The sequence below is a fragment of the Miniopterus natalensis genome, chromosome 17 (assembly GCF_054644295.1).
Source record: "Miniopterus natalensis isolate mMinNat1 chromosome 17, mMinNat1.hap1, whole genome shotgun sequence".
Classification (NCBI taxonomy): domain Eukaryota; kingdom Metazoa; phylum Chordata; class Mammalia; order Chiroptera; family Miniopteridae; genus Miniopterus; species Miniopterus natalensis.
This window is the reverse complement of record NC_142097.1, coordinates 45,256,735-45,276,553: the sequence shown is the minus strand read 5'-3', so window position 1 is coordinate 45,276,553 and position 19,819 is coordinate 45,256,735. Positions and strand designations below refer to the sequence as shown.

Sequence of the window (19,819 nt, the reverse complement as noted above, 5' to 3'; positions counted from 1 at the left end):
CTGTGCACAGCTTGGGGGTGGGCTTGGCCTGAGAGCCCTTTTCCGGGGTTGGGTGGGGCTGGGTGGCAGTGAGGCGGGTTAAGAAGCTGAGCGGGGCCGCTTGGGAGGTGCGGGGTCCCTGAGACCCTGCCCCGGCGCTGGGAGCAGCGATCCTGCCTGGAGACGTGAACCCTGAAGACCTAACTGGCCTGCTTAGCCGGCGGCCCCCCGGCTGCCTCAGCCCACACCGGCCGAGCGTCTCCGGGTTTGGGGGGGAGGGGGGGGCAAGAGGAGACCCAGGGCTGTGGTTGTGCCGGGGGGGGGGGGGGGGGGTAACCGGCTGGACTTTCCTCCCGGCCAAGCCCCGGGCGCTGCGTTTCCTGGGACGGACGGGTGGAGGGGCGGAGCGCGCACCGCAGGAACCCGGGGGCCCCGCTGGGTAACCGGGCGCAGCCCGCCCGCGCCCCGCGCAGCCGAGGGCCCCGGCGCAGACCCGGTGCGCCCACCCGGAGCAGCGGCCACCGAGCCACCAGCCGCTGAGACAGACACTTTAATGGGGACAGCGCGCCGCGCGCTCAGTACTCCCAGAGCGCGACCCCGGCCGGCGCGTCCCCGTCGGCGCGCAGCAGCCCCGAGGCGCCGCCGCGCAGGTACTTGCCGCTGCGCGCGCGGATGGCCAGGCGGCCGCGCTCGCGGAACTCGAAGAGGAAATCCTCGGCGCGCTCGCCGTCGCTGCGCACGCTGCCGTGGCTGCCCGTGTGCCAGAACCCGCCGCCGCGGCCTGCGGGGGAGCAGCCGTCGGGGGGCGCCCTGGGCCCCGCGCGCCCCGCCCCGTGCGCCCCGCCCCGTGCGCCCCGCCCCGTGCGCCCCGCCCCGTGCGCCCCCCGCCCCGTGCGCCCCGCCCCGTGCGCCCCGCCCCGTGCGCCCCGCCCCGTGCGCCCCGCCCCGTGCGCGCCCCGCCCCGTGCGCCCCGCCCCGTGCGCCCCCCGCCCCGCGCGCCCCGGCACCTCGGATCTGATAGGCGCCGTCGCTGAAGCTCAGGTGGAAGACGTCGTAGACCGAGCGGTTGGTGTCCAGCTGGTTGGAGCCCCGGCGGTGGCACACGAAGCCGTCCAGGCCGCGCAGCACCAGGATGGGCCGGTTGATGAGCTTGAGGGTGAACTCCTCGTCCTGGCCTGCGGGGGGAGCCGTCCCTGGCCTAGCCGCCCGTGGGGTGCAACAGGGGCTCCCCAGAAAGCGCCCCCAGCAGGCTTGGGCTTCAGGCCCCTGGGCCACATGTGCCGTTGCTGTTCCCGTGGTGACCTCATGACCTCACGAGGGGTCTGCGGCCCCTGAGCCAGGGCCTCCCTGAGGTGCAGTGGGGACAGGGGCGCTCTGGGGCCCACCTGCCCCGACGTCAGCGGCAGTGCTCTGGGCCAGCAGGTGTGGCTAGTGCCAGGGACAGCACCCAGTCCGCGGGGAGGGGCAGGGGAGAGGCCAGCTCTCGGGGGACCCGGGCTCAGCAGGCGCTGTCCCTGGGCAGAGGGCCCAGCCCGTCACCCCAGGCATGCCCGGAGTGCTTACCCACGAAGTCGCTGATGGCCGCCAGCTGCCCGTTTTTCTTCATGCACACGTAGCGCCCGTTACTGGCTTTGAGGGCCACCCGCCGGCCCCGCCACTCCATCTCAAACATGGTGCTGGCCGAGCTGAGGGGGCGGGGCAGGGTCCCTTCAGAGCAGCAGGACTGGGGCTCAGGGCTCCCCAACCCCCTCAGGTCCAGTACCACCCCCAGGGGGAGGGGCAGGCACCTGCCTTCCACTGACGCGCCCACCACCATTAAGAACTGTCCCCACCTCGCCCTGCTCATGTGGTTCAGTGGTTGAGCATTGACCTATGAACCAAGAGGTCAAGGTTGGATTCCCAGTCAGGGCACAGGCCCAGGTTGCAGGCTCCATCCCCAGTAGGGGGCAGCCGATGGATGTTTCTCATCCATGTTTCTATCTCTCCCTCTCTAAAAATCAATAAAAAAATATTTTTTTAAAAAAAAGATTTGTGCCCACCCCAGTAGGCATTCTTCCCTGGCTGGGCTGCTACAATATCCTTGCGGTGGAGATAGTGGTGATGGAGGTGATGATGATGGTGATGGAGGTGGAAGAGAAGGTGGTGGACACGGGGATGGCACACTCACACTTGTGTGGCTGTGGCCTGGATGCCCCCATGGGTGACCAGGGTCCAGTAGCCCCCAGTGCTGGAATAGAAGGTGCACTTCTTTGTCTCCCGGTCAATTTGCATCAGGAAGGTCTCATGATCCAGCTCTTCGTCTTGGTTGGCTGAGACGTTGACCCCTGGAGGGAGGAGATGGGAAGCCCCTCACGCCTCTCCCTGAGTGGGTGGGGAGCAGACGGGTGGGGAAGCATGCTCTTGGGGCAACCCCGAAGCCAGAGGGGGCTCACCTAGAACCTGAGAGGATTCAAAAGGCACTTCTCAGAGGTTCCGGGAGCTCTGCCCCAGGGCCACGTGGGCACGTGGAGCCCCACACACTGCTCCCTAAGGCCCAGCTCCGACCGCAGCCCGGGAGCCAGGCCCTTCCGTGCCAGCAAATCCGCGGCCTCGCTAATCAGCAGGTAATCTGCTTCCCCTGCTCTGGGCCCAGCACTTACACTGGCCTCTATTTATAATTCACTCCCGAGCGGCTGCGTGGGCATAGTGGGGTCCCTGTGCTTCCCAGTGCCAAGGCCCAGGACACAGCCAAGGCCTAGGGTTCACTCCAGGGCACTGGGCAGGGGCTGAACCCATCTCAGCTCCCCAGCCTCCCACTCACGAGTGGGGTATCCTAGCAGTCCTAGGAGAGGACAAGGCTACCCCAGGGACTGCCTGGGGTTCCTGGGCCAGGGATGGGGGGTACCCATGCTCAGGTGGGGGGCAGCAGGCGGGCACTGGGGTCATCCCAGTATCCATAAACCAAGTTTCTGTTTCTGTGGCAACTGGCCAGTCTGAGTGGTGTGGCAGGTCACAGAGCCCCCCACTCGGGCTCCAGTATGTCCAGCTGGGGGAGTAGGAGGGGTGACAGCCGATCCCCATCAGAGCCTGAGGGTCGGGGCCAGATCCTGTCCCACCCTGATGCTGAGAAGGAAGGCTGGGCCCCGGGCAGGGCCTGCACTGCAGAGGCCTGGGCCTCCCTCCCTCCGCAGCCCCAGGCGGGGCCTCCCCTCTCACTTAGGTCACTGCTCAGAGTAGAAGGTGGCTGGCGTTTTTCATGGCCGTCCCCACCTTGCGTCTGTCAGCAACACTGAACTCAGAGAGCGCCCTCTGCTCTGGGCTCGCAGTCAGTGACAACACGGAAAATAGTCCTCCCCTCTGCGGGGAGTGACCAACAACAACATGGGGTGTCCAGTGCCCGTGACCGCTGTGGGCCTGGGCTGGGCTGGCCTCCGGGGGAAGGTGACACTGAAGCAGACCTGAGGGGTGTGGGAACGGTCCCACAGGTGCTGCTGGAGGGGCAAGGCTATGGGGTGGGCGCTGAGGATGGGCTCACGTCTCTGCCACCCCTCCCCACAGCGTGTCCCCACACACCCCTGCAGACAGGGTGCGTCCCAGGGCCTCCATCTCACAGTCACCTGCTGGGGCCCTGACCTCGAGGTGGAAGAGCACCAGGAGCCCTGGTCGGTGCTGGCGGAGAGCACACACCCCACCCGCTGCCCCGGAGGGACTGGCTGAGCAGTGGGTGTGTGAGCACCGAGTGGGGGTCTGAGGAAATTTACGGGAGAACTTGCCTCACTCCTGGGAAGACAGGAGAGGAGCTGGGCCCCTCTCCTCTGGACTGTCCTGTCTAGATGTGAGGCCTGGAAAGCAGCAACCGCCTTGTGACCATAAGGGCACCAGCCTGAGGTCAGAGCTGTCCCAGGCAAGTGGCAGGCTCCTTGAGGAGACTTTGGTAATGCCACTGAGCTGGCAACAGTGCCCTGCCTGGGACGCCCCCACCCCGTGCCTCCAGACGCCCCTTTATGAGAGAGAATCGACGTCCTTGTGGGTTTGCCAGTTTGCACTGTTTTTCCTGTTACTCGCAGCAGCAAACGCTGACGGCTGTGGACAGTAGCCACGAAGGCTGGCGGCAGCCAAAGGTATCAGGAGAAAACGGGCCAGACGGGGGCTCACGCAGCTCCTGGGGGACGGAGTCGGGTTCAGGGGCTACCTAGCAGGAAGGTGGCCAAGATCCAGGCCCCGCTACTCTGCAGAACCCGCTGCTCCAGCTGCCTCCAACCTAGGGGCACCCTCCCGGGGCTGAGATGCCACGTCCTGCTTCCTCACACCCTGGTTGCCACGTCAACATACGGACATCTTGGGGGCCAGGCCATATGCAGTCAGGCTTATTGCAAGGGAAGTGGGGAGGCAAATGTAGGTACCTCCACTTCTACAGCGGGAGGTGGGTCTGGTCGTTAACGGGGGGTTCCCCCATCAGAGGTATGCGGTCAGATCCAGGGTGGGCCAGTGGGTGAAAAATGGTCCATACGGCCCTATCCCTCACCACCACCACCACCACCATCTCCAAAACACCACCACTGCCAACATCATCAATACCACCAACATCAACACCAGCACCATCACCACCAACACCAACACCAGCACCAGCACCATCACCACCAACACCAACACCAGCACCAGCACCATCACCACCAACATCAACACCAGCACCATCACTACCAACACCATCACCATCACCACCAACATCAACACCAGCACCATCACCACCGTCAATACCAATATCGTTAACACCACCTCGCTAACTACCATCACCGCCATCACCGCCATCACCACCGCCCCACCAGCTCCCATGCCACCGCGAGCCAGGCCCACAAGCTCAGCACGTGCAGGTCACTGTGTGCAGCCTCTCCTGTGACTCACGCAGGAAGCTTTTCCACACTGTGCCCACGTGTCACTGATGAACCGAGCCTACGGGCCTTGGCCCAGGCCAGAGGCTGGTGTAGCTGGACCACAGGGCCTGTGGTGGGAAGGGCCAGGCTGTTCATCCTCCGTCGAACCCCAGGACCCGGCCACCCATCGGGACAAGTGCTCAGGGGGTGTTTGTGGGATACCTTCCTTGTGCTGGACTGGCCTTGAGGACCCTGACTACAGGCAGGGGCCCCTGCAGCCATCGTGGGGCACCCCTCCCAGGTGCTCAGGACTGGGCCTCTGCCATCCCGACAAGGGCGGCACTGTGCCAGGTCAGGGTGTGCCTGGCCACTCCTGGGTGCGCAGAGCCAGGAGCCCAAGTGGGAGGCAGCTGAGACTGCTGGCCTGGGCCAGGGGTGGCCACTAGCAGTGTGAGGCCACTCTAGGGCCTCAGCTTCCTCAAGGGGAAGCAGGAACTGCCAGTGTCCGTCCCACAGGCGTGTGACTGCATGTGGAAGGGCCCACCGGTCACATGAGGCAGGGGACCAATGATCCAGGAGGCAGGGGGGCCAGGCTGAGACCGAGCCTTCCCACCGAGGACCACAGGCCCTGGAGGGGCCACCTGCTCCCTGCATCCCCCAGGCTGGGGGGACCCTAAGGCCCTTCCCCGGCCCACTCCTGGGGCTGGATGAAGACCCGCTGGTCAGCCACATGGGGGTGTGGGGACCGCTGCTCTGCTGGCTCCTTGCCCTGGTCTTCACACCCTCTCTAATTTCCTTTAAAGCTCAAAGTGGGGTGGGTGGTGAGAGAGAAGGGGTGGGAGGAGGGGGCCCTTGCTTACCCCCCCCGGGCACTGCCCATGTGGCTTTAGGCAGCTGCCCAGCTGTCCCAAGACAAAGCTTCTTCCTTCTGACCCCAAAGCCAGCTGCCCTCCTCGGGGACCCCACTGATGGCCCACGGCCCCGCCATCTGCGCCCTGCACCCCCCCCGCGGCCACTCCCCCCGCAGCCCCCACGTGGAGGCCGCCCCCGCTCACCTTGCCGCACGGACACGTAGCGGTGGTTGGCGGCCACCAGCACCACCTGCGGGTGGCTCTCCTCCAGGTCGAACAGCTCGTCTTTGCCGGGCCGCGTGTTGCGTCCAGCCCGCAGCGTGCCGGTGGGCCCCACGGGCGCCAGGTAGCGGCCGTCGCAGTCCTTGAAGGCCAGCTTGCCCGCCTTGAACTCCAGCGTGTAGCGGGCACGGGCCTCGGGCTCCCAGACCAGCCGGCCGTCGTTGCGCAGATAGCGGCTGTCGCAGGACCGGAGGCAGTACTGGCGGTTCTGGAAGATGAGGGTGATGAGGGCGTCCACGCCCCACGGCGCGTTGCTGTCGGTGGCGATCTCGTCCTCCTGCGGGCACAGGTGGGCGTAGCGCCTCCGGCTCACGCTCAGCAGGTGGGCCTGCGGGTGGATGGCCAGGTGCACCGTCCACAGCTCGGCCGGGGAGATGGCCGTGGCGAAGCAGGACAGCCGGTCCTCGGTGCCCCCGAAGAAGCGGCCGTGGGGCTCCGACTGCAGCACCCAGCGCCCGTCGGGCTGCGGCAGGACCAGGAAGCGGCAGTCGGGGCCCGGCAGCTCCGCCTCGCAGGCCACCCGCCCGTCCTCCTCGGCCGACAGGTAGCGGCCCAGGTGGCTGCTGCGGAACAGCACGGCCGTGCCCCGGCCGGGGTCGGGCTCCAGCACCCACATCTGCTTCCTCTTGAGGCTGGGCGCCGAGGCGTTGACCTTGAAGCCAAAGCTCTCAGCCGTCAGGTAGCGGTCGGTGTCGTTGACCAGGCCGAACTGGATCTTCAGCACCTGGTGTAGGCCGTTGGTGGGCATCTTGGGGGCAGCCCGGCAGGGGCCTGGGAAGCTCCCTCTGTGCGCTCACGGCCCCGGATGGTCCCCAGGGATCCAGCTCATCTGGGCTGGCCGGTGGCCCCCAGGTCCCGCCAGCGTCATGGACCCGTTGCCTGCTTGGACGCCTCCTCTAACCAGTGGCTGTAGGCCCGGGCAGCTCTTACATGACCAGCGGGCAGCAGAGGGCGGGTGGGAGGCGGATCAGAGCTGGGCCGGCTTAGGGACAGAGGCTGCCTGTCGTTACCCCAGCTTGGATTTCAGCCACTCCTGGACTGCAGGGGGCCAGAGCCGGCCCTCGGCGATGGAGGGTGCCCCGGCCGCAGGCCTGACCGCCCTCTCGTCCTCCCCAGTGGCTGCTGGGGCCCAGGCTCGGGCCCTGCGTCCCGCCTCGTGGTCCTGGCACCTCTTGGCCTCTCTCCTTCTTGCCCCAACCTCAGGCCCCCAGACCCACTGCACGGACGCCCAGCCCAGCCCAGCCCAGCCCAGCCCAGCTCTTTCCCGACGTAGAAAAAGCCGCCTGGTGGAAAACACAGCGCAGCCGCAACCCGATCACAGCCCTCCACCCTCGGCAGCCGCCCGAGCCTCGGCCAGATCCAGTTACCGCTTCTCTGATTCCTGCTGCCAGGAGCAGGGCAAGGCCCCCCACCCGGCAGCCTGCAGCCTGCGCCATGCGCCCCCCTAGGCTGCCCCTTGGCCACAGTCCGAAGCCCTGGGCCTGATGCTTCCCCAAGGGTGGTCGGGGCTGGGACAGTGGCAGGTGGGGGTGTCGGTGCCAGTGAGCCGCTGGGCACCCTGTCCCGGCACCCGCGGCACCCAGCTAGGGTGCAGGCGTTATGGAGAGGCGGCTGCTTACCCTGTCCCCACTGGGCCGGGCCCCGGGGAGAGGGCCCCTGCTTCGGGCCACGATGGCAGCTGTGTGATGGAGACGGTGACACCTGCTAACAGGTTGGACGGGGAGGGTGACGTGAGAACGTGAGCATGGAGCAGACAAAGTCATCGGGGCTGCAGGGGGAGGCGGCAGGAAGGACCCAGGTGAGAGGGCCCAGCTCCAAGCTGACCTCTGCACCCTGAGCGCCTCATGGGGCCCGAGACTTCTCCCTCCTCCATGGGACAGCTCCGGTCAGGCCAGCGTTGTTGGGTGGCCTTGGGAACCCCTGAACTGCCGTCCACATTGCCAGAGAGACTGTGAGGTCTTTATGGGGCCGGGTCCAGGGGGCCATGTAGGGATGAGGCCAGCTAGGAGAGGCCGGGAGCTGGCCACTGCCAAACCCGGCACCTCCCAGTCCCGGCTGCCGGGGCTCCCCTGCACCCCCTTCCTGCTGAGTCCCAGGGGGCCGTCTTTAGGGACCTGCAGCGGCCTGCTTGGCCTGGCCATGCCTGTCTGTCTCCTGCACCTGCCTCGAGGGCTGGAAGCCAAGTAGTGAAACTATAGCTGCCTGGCCTGGGCCTGGGCCAACGTCAGTGTCCCCTTTCTCGTCACAGCGAGTGACCCTCAGGGCTCCCTGAGGACCAGGACCTGGGGCCACGGGCACTTCCAGCCACAGCCTCCAGAGCCTCGCTCCATCCTCGTGGGCCCTGAGGCCTAGGCGAGCCCCTGCATCCCTCTCGAGACCGTGAGGGCCCGGTGCTGTGGGGTTCCAGCCGATTGAAATGGACTTGGCTGAGCATGTGTGAGCCTAGGGGGTGGGCAGGGGGCACGGGGGGCCACAGTCAGGAATGGACACAAGGCCAGGAGTCCTTCCTCTACCCTCCCAGCCCCTGGCAGTGACCAAGCCCAGCGCGTCAGACACGGAGGAGACCATGGGACCCAGCCCAGGCCTCCATGTGAGAAGCATCCCTGGGTTGTGGGTAAAAGCCACGGTGAGCCTGAACCTCAGTTCATCTGTGCCTGGGGGGCCCGAGGGGCAGCTGCGCCCATGGCCCCCCCATCTGCACCCTGAGCCCCCCGCCCGCCTTCCCGCACGGAGCCGGGCGTCTCAGGAGCGTGACAGCCTCATTAGTGCTGACTGGTGCTGGCAGGGTGCTCGCGGCATCACGTGCCCCGTGGAGGAAGTCCAGCCGCCAGGCACTAAGTAGGCCTGGCTCAGGCAGCCTCTCAGCGTCAGAGCCAAAGCGGCTGCGGTCTCCCAATTCTGGGGCCCCACGGTCCCAGGTGGAGGTGGGTGGACTGCCTGGGGCTGCCTTTCGGGCCCTAGGGGACCTCAGAGGTGGGCCTCCCGGGCCAGGCTTCCTCGGAGGAAAGTAGTTTGCACAGGCCTCCCCGGTCCCTGCCTGTCCCTCAGGACCCGAGTCCCCTGCCCAGCTGCTTGCTAGGGTCATGGTTTCTTTCTGGTACCCCTCCCCCAAGGTTCTGGGACATAGTAGGTACTTAAGTCCCCGTGAATGTCTGACGTGGGGGTTCTTATGTAACGGGCTGAGCTCTGTGCGTGGGTGTGTGCACGTGTGAATGTGAGTGAAAGTACACATGGACAGGGATGGGCAGAGTGAGCTGCAGCCATCTGCCGACCCCCCGGGCCCTGGAGATGCTCCCCAGACCCCTATCCGGCCCACCCCTGGCTGCCCAGCGGGAGATCAGGCTGTGTACCCCACTAGGGAGTCTACTTCAGGGCCCCCACCCCAGGTATGCACTGCTCCCCAGAGCCCGGGTGGGCTGGGCGCTCCGCCCCTCTTACCACCCTCGTGGAACCCCGCGAAACCCTAGGCCCTGCCCCAGGTGTCCACACAGCCACTCCTTCAGGAACACGAACGTGCCTGCCACTGTGCCCTGTCCAGCCTGCCGCTCTGGGAGTCCCATTCATCCACCCCCGGTCACCTCTAAACTTGACACAGCCCCTCCCAGAGCCAGGACCTGTACCTAGTGTGTGCCCACTGCCCTGGGCTGCCACCCTTGACTGCTGGACCAGACGTTAGGCCACCCGATGCACCATCTTAAAGGCATCGTGAGGGGCGCCTTTTCCTGATGGGCACCAAGGGGCCACTTGAGTGAGCAGCACCCCGGCGCCCTATCTCATGGAGTGACCACCTGTGGACACAGCCAGAGGGTCCCTCCTGGCCACAGCTGAGGGGTCCCTTCAGCTGTTGGAAGCCCCCAGCAGACAAGACTGGGCTGGTCCTTGGCTCCTGCCCCTCTTAGGGAGTGTCCAGCTGGGGCAAGGAGCAGAGAGGTCTGTGTCAAGGGCCCCTCGGCCACTGGCGTTCATCCTGGAGCGCTCAGAAAACTACTACTTTCCAGGGATGCTGGGGGATGGGCAGGCCTGGCCTCTTGACTGGTTCCCCTCTCCCTCCACCCAGGCAGGACCCTCTGGGGCTACCAGAGAAAGGACCCCTGCCTTGGCAAATCTAGACCACCGGCTCTGGACACTAGTGCCAGCCTGGGCTCCTGCCAGCATGCAGCTTGCTGCCATGGCGACCGGCGCGTGAGCTAGGCTGGGTGCCCAGGCAACGCTGATGCTGGTGGTGTGAGCTGGCACAGGCCCTGTGTGTGTGCAGGCTGGGGGGGCTCCCAACTGGACTGGCCTGGAGCCCTGGAAACTGGGAAAGGGCCTAGGACAGAGGCCCAGGCAGCCCATTGGCTGAGGGACCTCCACAGGTCACACCTTTCCCAGACCCAGGTCGTGGCCCCCTGCTCCGGGTGTCACCAGCTGCATAATCCCAACACACCCGCTTCCCAGAGACCCTCAGCCCCAGGCCTGGCCACCTGCTGCTCTTGAAGCATTTGGGTCCCACCCTGCCTTGGCGCTCTGCCCCTCCACGGTCAGGCCATCCTTGCCAACGCTCTGTTGGGCCTCTGCCCCACAATGCAAGGGCCACCCTGCTGGCCTGGGCACTGGTGGGCACAGCCCAGGCCCTGATTTCCTGGATGCTGGGCCCACGGCCTGTTCCTGAGGCCCAAGCCGGCTGGCGCCCAGGGCCCTGCCTCCCACATTGCTCCTGAGCACAGGCCCCGGCTTGGTTACCTCATGATTTTTTCATGCCCGAGTTCCCTGCCTCTGCCCAGTTCCACTTACATGGCGGGAGGGGCCGCGCTTCTCTTACTCCGCCTGGCCCGTGGGTTGGTTTACTGGAGCCTGCAGGCAGTTTAGTGTGACAGCGCCCCTCGGGGGGTGGGCAGGTCCTGAACGAGCAGTGTGGGGGGGCTCCGCGCTCAACTGCGCCGTGCTCACCCGCTGGGGGTGCCCAGCCTGCCCCTCCCGCCTGCTCTCGTGAGAACCCACCCCCCACCTCCGAGACCCACCCCTCGCCCCACCCTATGCCCCCTCTGCTCATGGCCACCCTCCCCCCACCCTACCGCAGGGCCCCTATCTACCACCCCTTCCCCTGGACTTGGAGGGGCAGCCTCTTGAAATACTGGTTTTGTGGACCCTGTCCTTCCTGGTGCCCCCCCCCCCCTTCAAGCACAGAGCTGCTGGCTGGACTGGGAGGCCAGCTTGGGGCTGTCAGGGTAGAAAGCTGGGGCCGTCTCCTGGCCTTTGTTTCTTGTAAAACCGTAAGAGGCAGAGCTGTGTCCGGGAGGGGAGGGGAGGGAGAGACCTAAGGCCTCTGGGCCTCAACGAGGCCAAAAGTCCTCAAAGGACCACAAGGAGAGGACCGAAGGCATCTGAGCAACCCAGGATGCCCCGTGAACGTTGGGCAGTTGTTCAACACCCAAACCCCAGGACCTTTGCACATACTTAGGACAAGAGGGGAGCATTCACAAGAATATATCAGAGTGAGCCCCTGGCTGCATGGGGCTCAGAGTGAGAACCAGGCCAACTCCAAGAAAACAGAGAGCTACTTACTGCCCACCTGGGTTTCCAGACACAGGTATGAGGCCACAATGTGTCGACATCTGTCACGAGCTCACAGCTCCACAGGTGACCACGGCAGCCTCTGCCCCGCCCCCACCCATGTGCACCTTCACAGGAAAACACACACACATGCCCAGTCATGCCTGCACACACATGCACACACAGAGACAGGCTGCACAATGCCACATCTATCTGTAGAGGCTCAGCCCTTGTGAAAGATTCAGAGCCCTGACACCGAGCAATCATGGGCACTGATTAAGTACCTGCTGTGTGCCAGAAACCTTGCTGGGGACCCGAAAAGGAGCTGACTCCATTTCTGACTTCTGGGCCATCCCCCTCGCCCGCCCTACGGTGACTCAGGCTCTGCACATGGTCACTGTCCTTTGCCTAGTGGCTCCCGTGGGGACGGTGCCACCCCACTCAGCTCGAGGCTTTAGTGCTGGTCTGTTCTCATAAAAACCTCCTTACCTGTCGGTGACGCTGTAGATGTACAGAGAACAGGGGCGAGGCTTTGGGGATTAAATATGTGATGATTTATGACAACTGAGCGTGGAGCGGAATCCTGGATTAGGGCCGGAAAATGCTGCGAGGACAACTGTCATCATGGAAATGTGGACTGTAGTTTAGATGGAAGGTGTCATTGATGTTAAAGTGCCTGAGTTTGGTCACTGTACTGTGGTCACATAAAAGATAATGTCTGTTCTTAGGAAAAACACTGAAATAAGGGGCCTAGGTCAGTGTGCCTGAGACACACGCCCAAATGGCTCAGGAGTGAAGAGAGAGAAAGGGAAGGCAAATGTGGCAGTGGCAGCAATTTAGTAAATTTGAAATTTTCTCAAAACAAAGAGGTTAAAAGCTATAATAACTGGAATAAAAAAACCCCACTGCAGGGTCAAAAGAAGTAAAAAACCCCACAAAAAACCCAGAAAGTTAATAAAGCAAAACATTGACAAATAGAAGAAAAATTAAAATGTTAATGGATTCATCTAGTAGCTATGACACCCCATTAATAGGACCCCCCCCCCCAAAGAACAGAACAGGAAAAAAAAGCAGGAAAGAAATAATAAAAGAAAATTCCCAAGAACTGAAGGATCTGAGCAGCCGAGGGCCAGGGCAAGGATGACAAGCTTCTCCGAGGAGGGTGCGCCGGAAATGTCAGACCCGCAGGAGCCAAGGGACAATCCTAGGTGCTGCTGGAGACGCCCAAACAATCACAGACTTTGGATCAGGACTCGAATGACAGCCATCTCCCAAGAGCCACACTACAAGCAAGAGCCAGGCAGCCAAGCCTTCAAAGCCCCAGGGAACATTTCTACGTGAACCTCTCTCCCTCCCTGAAGGGTGGAATACAGACCAGTGTGGATCTGAAACTCAAAATCCTCCTGAGGGGCCCCAGGCCTGCCCTGCCCAGCTGCGTGGCCCTCCGAGCTCAGCCAACACAGTGGGGGGCGCTGTGGGGGCTGGCAGGAGGGGCTCACACAGCTAACCTCAGGCTCCTGGTGCCTGTGGGTGGGGGCTGCTCCTGGGGGCTGGCTCCCTGGGGTGATCCACTCCCACAGTCCCCGGTGGACCAACAGGTGGAGACGGACTCACCTGTCACCCAGGGAGGTGGAGGTGCTGCCCTGGCCACCTGCCCATGGGCGTCTTCTGTCCTTCCTCAGAAATGACCTGACCCCACCTGGCTCTCTCCACCCCTCCGGGCTCCACCTTCAGGACTCCCTGGGGCTTCCGCCCTCTGCTCCTCCCCCCACCCACCCTAGGGCCTTCCATAGCTCCCCACTACCCTGGTGTAACCCTGGTGGACCCGAGGCTGGCATCTCACAGACAGCAGGGTGTGCCCAGTGGGGTAGGGTGGTGCTCAGGGTCCCACCCCTCCTCTTCTGGTTCCACCTCTCCTGCTGTGTGACCTGGAGCCAGCCTCAGCCTCTCTGAGCCTCCCTCCCTTTCTCTCTGAATTGATTCTCTACTGGGGCGCTCCCAGGTATCCCACAGACACACACCAGGTCTAGGAGCAGCCCTAGCTTTGGGGGCCCTCTGTGGGTGCTGTCCGCCCTGCACAGCAGGTGCTCCATGCTTTGGGGTGGGCTGGCCCTTCCCGGTTCCGTGGCCCTGAGTGCGGGCTGACCCGGATCCCACCTTCTCTCCCTGCGTCAGCACAGCCTGAGGTCACCGGCCACTCCCAGCCGGCTCTGCGTCACCCTTGGGGGGCGGTGACTCATCGGAGGCTGGCAGCACCGGGCACCTCCCCAGACCCAGGGAGGGCCTGCGGGCTTGGGGTGGGGGGCGGGGCAGGCCGGCGCCCCGGGACTCCCCGGGTGGCCCCGGTGAGAGCGGGACCCACCTGGCGGCCCACCCGGGAATGACACCGGCTGGCTGGGCGCTGGGCGCTGGGCTTTGGGCGCTGGGCGCAGCCAGGCCCGCCAGGGCGCCACCTCCTGGCCCAGGCCTCTAAGTTCCCTGCCTGGGGGTAGTGGCCGCGGTGCCGGCCTGGAGAGGTGGGTGCTGAGTGCAGACACTGCGCCCACCTCCCCTGTCCCCAGGGCTCCGGGTTCCCTACCCTGGCCATACCCCGGTGGGGCAAAGGAGGGGTGGTCGGGCGGTGGAGGGGAGGGGGCTCTGGCTCCAGGTCTGAAACCAGCTCACCCTCGGGAAGCAGAATGGCCGCGGGGGACAGAGCCGCCTCGTGGGTCGGGCGGGCAGGGCGTCCCAGGGCTCGGGACCCAGTTTTCGCTGCCTGCTGGTTTTCCTGCCTGGGCCCACCTCGTCTCTCGGGACCCCATTTCCCCCGGGGACATCGGCGCAGTCCCCAAAGGGTGCAGGAAAAGCCGGTGCTGGGACCAGGTTCCCCGGGGTGGGGCCGGGCCAGGCGCCAGTAGGAGCGCCACGGGATGTATGGCCGGCACCGTTCCCGGACCAAATTAGGAGGTGCTGCCCTGGGCCGGCCGGGAAGCGAGCGCCCAGCGGGGGTGTCTCTGCTGGGTGCTGGACCTGGCAGGCTCGGGGGAGCGGTACACTCCCCCACCTGCTGGGGCTGGGCCAGCCGGACCAACCACTCCCACCCCCAGGGACCCCCTCCTCCCTGCCCAGGGCACCTTCCCCGGGTGGTCTGTGCAGGGAAAGGAGGGGCCGCTGAGGCCAGAATGAGTGCTCAGAACCCCACCTCCCTCCTCTCTGCCCACCCTGGGGACAGTGGCAGGGTCCAGAGAAGCGGCCTCCTGCCCATATCCCAGCCTGACCCACCTCCCGGCCCTCAGCGTGGCCCTGGTGTCCCCAAAGTGGGAACCCCGACTACAGGCCTCAGACCTAGTCTAGCTCGGGAAAGCTCGGCTGGCTAGGTGCACTCCGCACAGCACAGCGCCAGGGTGGGAGGCGCAGGCTGGGTTACCTGTGCACCTTCTACCTGTCGCCTCAAGGACCCACCTGTCCAACCCTGTAAACCTACCGGCTGGGTGAAGAGAGGGTCCCTGGGGGCAGTCATGCTCCCTTTCCCCTCTGCCACAGGGCCATAGCCCCCTTCACATATTGGGGTGACAGCTCCTCTGCCTCTCACCTGTCCCAGTTCTGCCTCTGCCTCTCAGTGCAGGCCCCTCCCTCTCCACTCCTGCCTCCATCCTAGCTTTCTGCAGGCATCTCGGGGCCAGGCCCTGTTCCAGGGACACCTGCTTCACCATAAGCTGGATGACCTAGTGCTCTGGGGAGGCCGGAGACAGACAATATTCAGGTGGGTGGTGGGGACTTGACCCAAGGCCAGAGGACGGTCTGGAATCCTTCATGGAGGAGGCAGTCAACAGGAATGACTTCTGGGCAGAGGAACAGCCAGGTGGTAGCTGGGGGCTGGAGGGCAATGAGCCACAGGTGCTGTAGTTGAAGGGGTGGAGGGTCATGTTGAGACCCTACAGCCCCAGGATTAGGGGCTCAGGTTCCATCTGAGGCAGTAGGTGGCACAAGGAGCAGTGACCTGGTTTGCAACATTAATTGTGGGGAAGCTGGAGGTGGGTAGACAAGTGGACACCATGGTAGGTCAGGAATGTGCCAGGTGTGCTGTGGGCACCCTGGTTTCTGGCTTTGGCCACGTGTGGAGGCACAGGACCATGATGTGGCTCACTGCCAGTAAGAGCTACCAAGGGCAGGGGAAACAAAAGGTCACCCTCCAGACAGTGGCTGTTGCCTGTCTGGAGTCCAGGGAGGTGTGGCCTGAGGGAGTGTCCTGAAGAATCTGAGGATCTGCTGCCCCGAGGCAGGCCCTGCTCCCAGGAAGCTGGGGTCTGACACATGGGCTGAGTGAACACTTCAGAATATTCACCAAAATTGGACACTTGGGGACAGCAAGGCTGGAGGCCTGGAAAACCTCAGTGGTGAGGCCTGGGAGGGAAGGTTTGCTGGGCCACCCAGTGGCCTCCTGTCCCCAGACCCGTCGTCCAGTGTAGAGGGGCACCAGCCTCAGCCTCAGATGGGCCATGTTCCCCTCACAGAGCTAAGTCACAGGGGGTTCCGGGTCCTGATTCCCAGCCCAGTGCTCTTCCAGGGTCCTCCCTGGTTCCTGCTGCCCAGTCGGGGAACAGGGAACCTCAGGTTGACTCCAGGGACCCTGGACTTGGATGTCTCTGTGCACCTGACCTGACCCCCAAACTCCATGAGGGGGTACACACTGAGAGCCTGTTTCCCTGTTGTGAAGTGGCATGGATCTGGTGTGTTCTTGGGCAGTGAGGACTGGACAACACATGACACAGGACAAATAGCAGCAATAGGCACATGGACTCACCTCACCATAGTGAGGAAACAACTGTCCCTGTGAAGGCTGAGCCCCTGGACAGTGGGACTTCCCGGGCCTCAGTCTGAGCATTGCTGGAAAACAAGTCCCCACTGGGCACCACACCAGAGACAGAAGTGAGTGGCCCTGACCTTGTCCCTTGACCTGAAATAGAGGCAGGCAAGCCAAGCGGGAGGGGCGGGGGGGGTGACCTGGCCTTGACACCAGCGCAGCCCTCAGTGGTTCCAGAGCCAGTCCAGGGACTGCCCCTGGAGTGGGCTTTAGGTGACATTTGATCTGTCCAAGGGCCAGGGAGAACAAGACAGCGAGCTGAGGGCAGGGGAACTTCGGTTTTCCTCGTACTTTATGGAATAGTTTTTGTTACGATTTTAGACTTACGATTTGCAAAGACAGTGTGAGCGTTCCTGTAGGCTCTACACCGTCTCCCCCAATCAACGCCGTACAGGCCCTGCACAGTTGTCACACTGAGATTGGCCTCGGTGTCTAGTGTTAGTTAAACTCCAGACTTCACCTGTTCTTCCACCCCCGTCCTGTTTTCTGAGACAGGATCCACCCCAGGAGGGAAGGGAAGGCATTTCTGGCAGGTGGAACAGTAGAGGCAAAGGCCAGGAGCCGGGACTCACTAAGTTCCCTACCCTGTCTGCCTGACCAGTGTCCAGCTTGTTGGGAAGCGGCTAGAGGTGGGAGGGGGACAGGGGGGTCTGGAGGGTGGGGTGTGTAAAGGTGGGCTTCGGGCCATGCTATGAGGTGCAGAGGTGACCCAGATCCTGGAGAGTGTCCTTGGAGGCTGGAGCAGGGAGATGACAGGCGATGTGGGTGTCAGAGGGAGAAGGAAAGGGAAGGGCCCTGAGCTGGGGTTGCCAGGCAGAGCCCAGGACCTGGAGGCAGGCCTGGGGGGGGGGGTGTCTCGGCCCAGCCACACTCCCTTGCAAGGAGCACCACCTCCCTGCTCTGCAGGTTTCTCAGCCATTAGGTGGATGGAAGAGTAAATGAGACCCACCAAGATCACAGCAAATCCACCAAAGCCGGCGCTGAGCTAGAAAAAAAATCACTTCTCTGAGCCCCAGCATCCGCCCTCCAGACGGGAAGGACACACCCTCCCCGGCGCGGGAGGGAACTGCTGACTCTCCCCGCTCCCCAGGGCCCCCGGAGCTCGGAGCCGGGGCTGCAGCATCCGCACGGGCCCCTCCCCGGGCACGACCGGCCGGTCCTGCTCCGGAGGCGAGGGGACGGTGCTGGCGCTGCCGAGAGCACAGCCCTTCGGTGACCTTGGGCGAGGTCTCGCGCTGCCCGGCTGCAAAACAGAAACGTCTGGGTGCAGAACGCGGTGCTCCCGCGTCCCCCGCGTCCGGCTGGTGCTTCCCCGGCGGCGGGCACCAGGCCTCCGGGGTCACGCACGCCCCTCCCGGCCCGGCCGGGGCCGCGGGGCCGCCCCGAGGAGCGCGCGCGGGGTGGGACCCGGGCGGCCGCGGGCCCGCCCGCCCCTCGGAGCCGCGCGGCCGCCCCGCCGCCGCCCCTTTGTTCCGCCGGCCAATCGGCGGCCTCCTTGACTAAATAAGGCGAGGAGCGCGCCCCGCGCCCCCCGTCCGTTACTTCCGCCCCCCGCCCGGCCGGTGACTCAGGGCCGGCGGCGGGCGGGGACGGGGCTGCCCGGGACGCGGTTTCCCGGGCGGCGCCGAAATCGCCAAATATGGCCGCACCGCGCGCCCCCGCGCCCCGCCCGCGCACCTGCGGCCGCACCTTGACCCCCCCGCCGCGCCCCGCGGCGACACAGCCGCGTCGAGGGAAGTGCCCCCCCGCACCCCAGCCTGCGGGTCGGGGGCTGGCGGCCGACCGCGGGGGAGCCCCGAGAGGCTCGCTCCCGCCCCGCTTTCCCCGCGACTCGGGCCGTGCACCCGGCGCGCAAGGTGGGGAAGAAAGGGGGGGGCGGGGACAGAGGTCCCCGAGCCTCCGCTCCGTCCGTCTGTCCCCGGCAGCAGCCGGTCAGCCACTCCTCCCGGCGCACGCGCCAGACAAAGGAGGGCCGGAGGGACTGAGTGGGGGGCAGGCGCCCCCACCCCGAGGGCCAGGGGCCCGGGTGGAATGTGCGGTGGGCAGACGGGGCGCGGAGGCCTCGGAGACGCCCCGCCTCCCTCCCCCACCCCGGGCGCCAGGGAGGGTGGGCGCCGCGGGGGCCCGGCCCCGGGTTATCTCGCGGGTGGGGCAGGTGCTGGCAGCCCGCAGCCGGGCCCGCACCCTGCGAGGCCTGGGGCGTTGGTGAGCCAGCTGGGCCTCGGTGGCGAGCCTCAGCGCCCTCACCCCGAGAGGTGGTCACCAGCTGACCTTACGGGGTTCTTGGGGCCCCCACCCTCAGACACCTGCCCCGGTCAAGCTGAGTGTCCAGGACAATCCGGCCTCCCTCTGCCCCAGCAACTGCTGCCCCCCAGGCGCTCTCCTCGCGCCCCCTCGGGCGTTCACACGGAGCGGCTCCAAAAGTTACAAATGAGCCCGAAGGAAGCCCCGCGCCCGCCCCCCTCGGGGCAAAGCCAAAGCCCGGCGGCGGCAGGTGCGGCGGGCCCGGGCCGGGGCTCCCGGGCCGGGGAGGACCCGCCGCGCAGCCGGCCCCCCCGGGCCAGCACAGGAGGGGGCGCCCCCCCGCCTGCCCCTATCATGCCCGCAGGCGCCTAAAAGGAAACAAAGCTCCACTCCCTCCCTAGCGAATGGGGGGGTGACCCCAAATCCGGAGTGGAGCCGCGATTGGGGACAATCAGGGCTGCGGTTTCGAGAACAGGATGTGTCGCGAGTGGGAAGAGCCGGGCCTGTCTGCACCGAGCACCGCCGGGGACCCTGCGCAGGGCGCCCCCTCCTCGGGCGGAGGAGCCTGCGCGGCCGTAGCCGCCCCGTGGGTCCGGCGACTTGTTCCGACCGTGCCCGGGCGAGGTCACGGGTCCCCGAGGTGCCCCGGGCGGCGGGGCCACGGTGCCGCCAGGGCGGCCTGCGGGGAGCCCCCTTCCCCCGGCCCGGTCCCGGGAGCCGCCTTCGGGCCCAGCGCTCTGCGAAGCGCGGGGAGGACGCTCGCAGGGGGCGCTCGCGCGGGGACCGAAGCCCCTCGGGGGGCCGGGCCGCGGTGACACACCCCGACTTGGGGCGCGACCCAGCCCCGAGCCAGGCAGTTTCGGGGTGCAGCCGGGCCCTCCCCCACGACGCGCGGCAGTCCCGGGGCGGAGCCGGCCGGTGGGCCCCGCGGGATCCTCCCCTCGCCCCTCTCGCAACCCCCGGGGGCTCCCGCCGGCCCCACCCGTGCGGGCAGCGCGGGGTCTCGGGCGCCGGGTCCCCGGAGCCCGGCGGGCGCGGGCGGGGCCGTTGGGGGCGGTGCAGGCGGGGGGCGGGGCCCGAGCGGGGCCCCACGTGCCCCAGCCGGACGGGCCAATGGGCGCCCGGCGTTCGGAAAGATCGCCATATATGGACATGTTCTGGGGCCGCGCGCGCCGCCGCCCCGCGCGCGCGCCCCGCTCCGCTTAAATAGCGGCGGGGGAGGCCGTGGTCGGTCTCAC

The 19,819-nt window shown here is 65.8% G+C and overlaps 1 protein-coding gene across 3 annotated transcripts; it reads right to left on the bottom strand.

Annotated features, from left to right (window-relative positions):
* Window positions 1-554: 554 nt before the first annotated feature.
* Window positions 555-6,710, bottom strand: FSCN2 (fascin actin-bundling protein 2, retinal). Of its 3 annotated transcripts, none has more exons than XM_087825709.1 (5): window positions 5,885-6,710; window positions 2,147-2,303; window positions 1,519-1,664; window positions 987-1,229; window positions 555-760 (listed from the first exon to the last, which is right to left on the bottom strand). In XM_087825709.1, the coding sequence occupies exons 1-5, from the start codon at window positions 6,708-6,710 to the stop codon at window positions 555-557; spliced, it is 1,578 nt and encodes a 525-aa protein (XP_087681835.1). The 3 variants fall into 3 exon arrangements, with proteins under 3 accessions (XP_087681835.1, XP_087681833.1, XP_087681834.1); XM_087825707.1 differs by having other exon boundaries at window positions 987-1,172; window positions 1,543-1,664; XM_087825708.1 differs by having other exon boundaries at window positions 987-1,154; window positions 1,543-1,664.
* Between the last annotated feature and the right edge of the window lie 13,109 nt (window positions 6,711-19,819).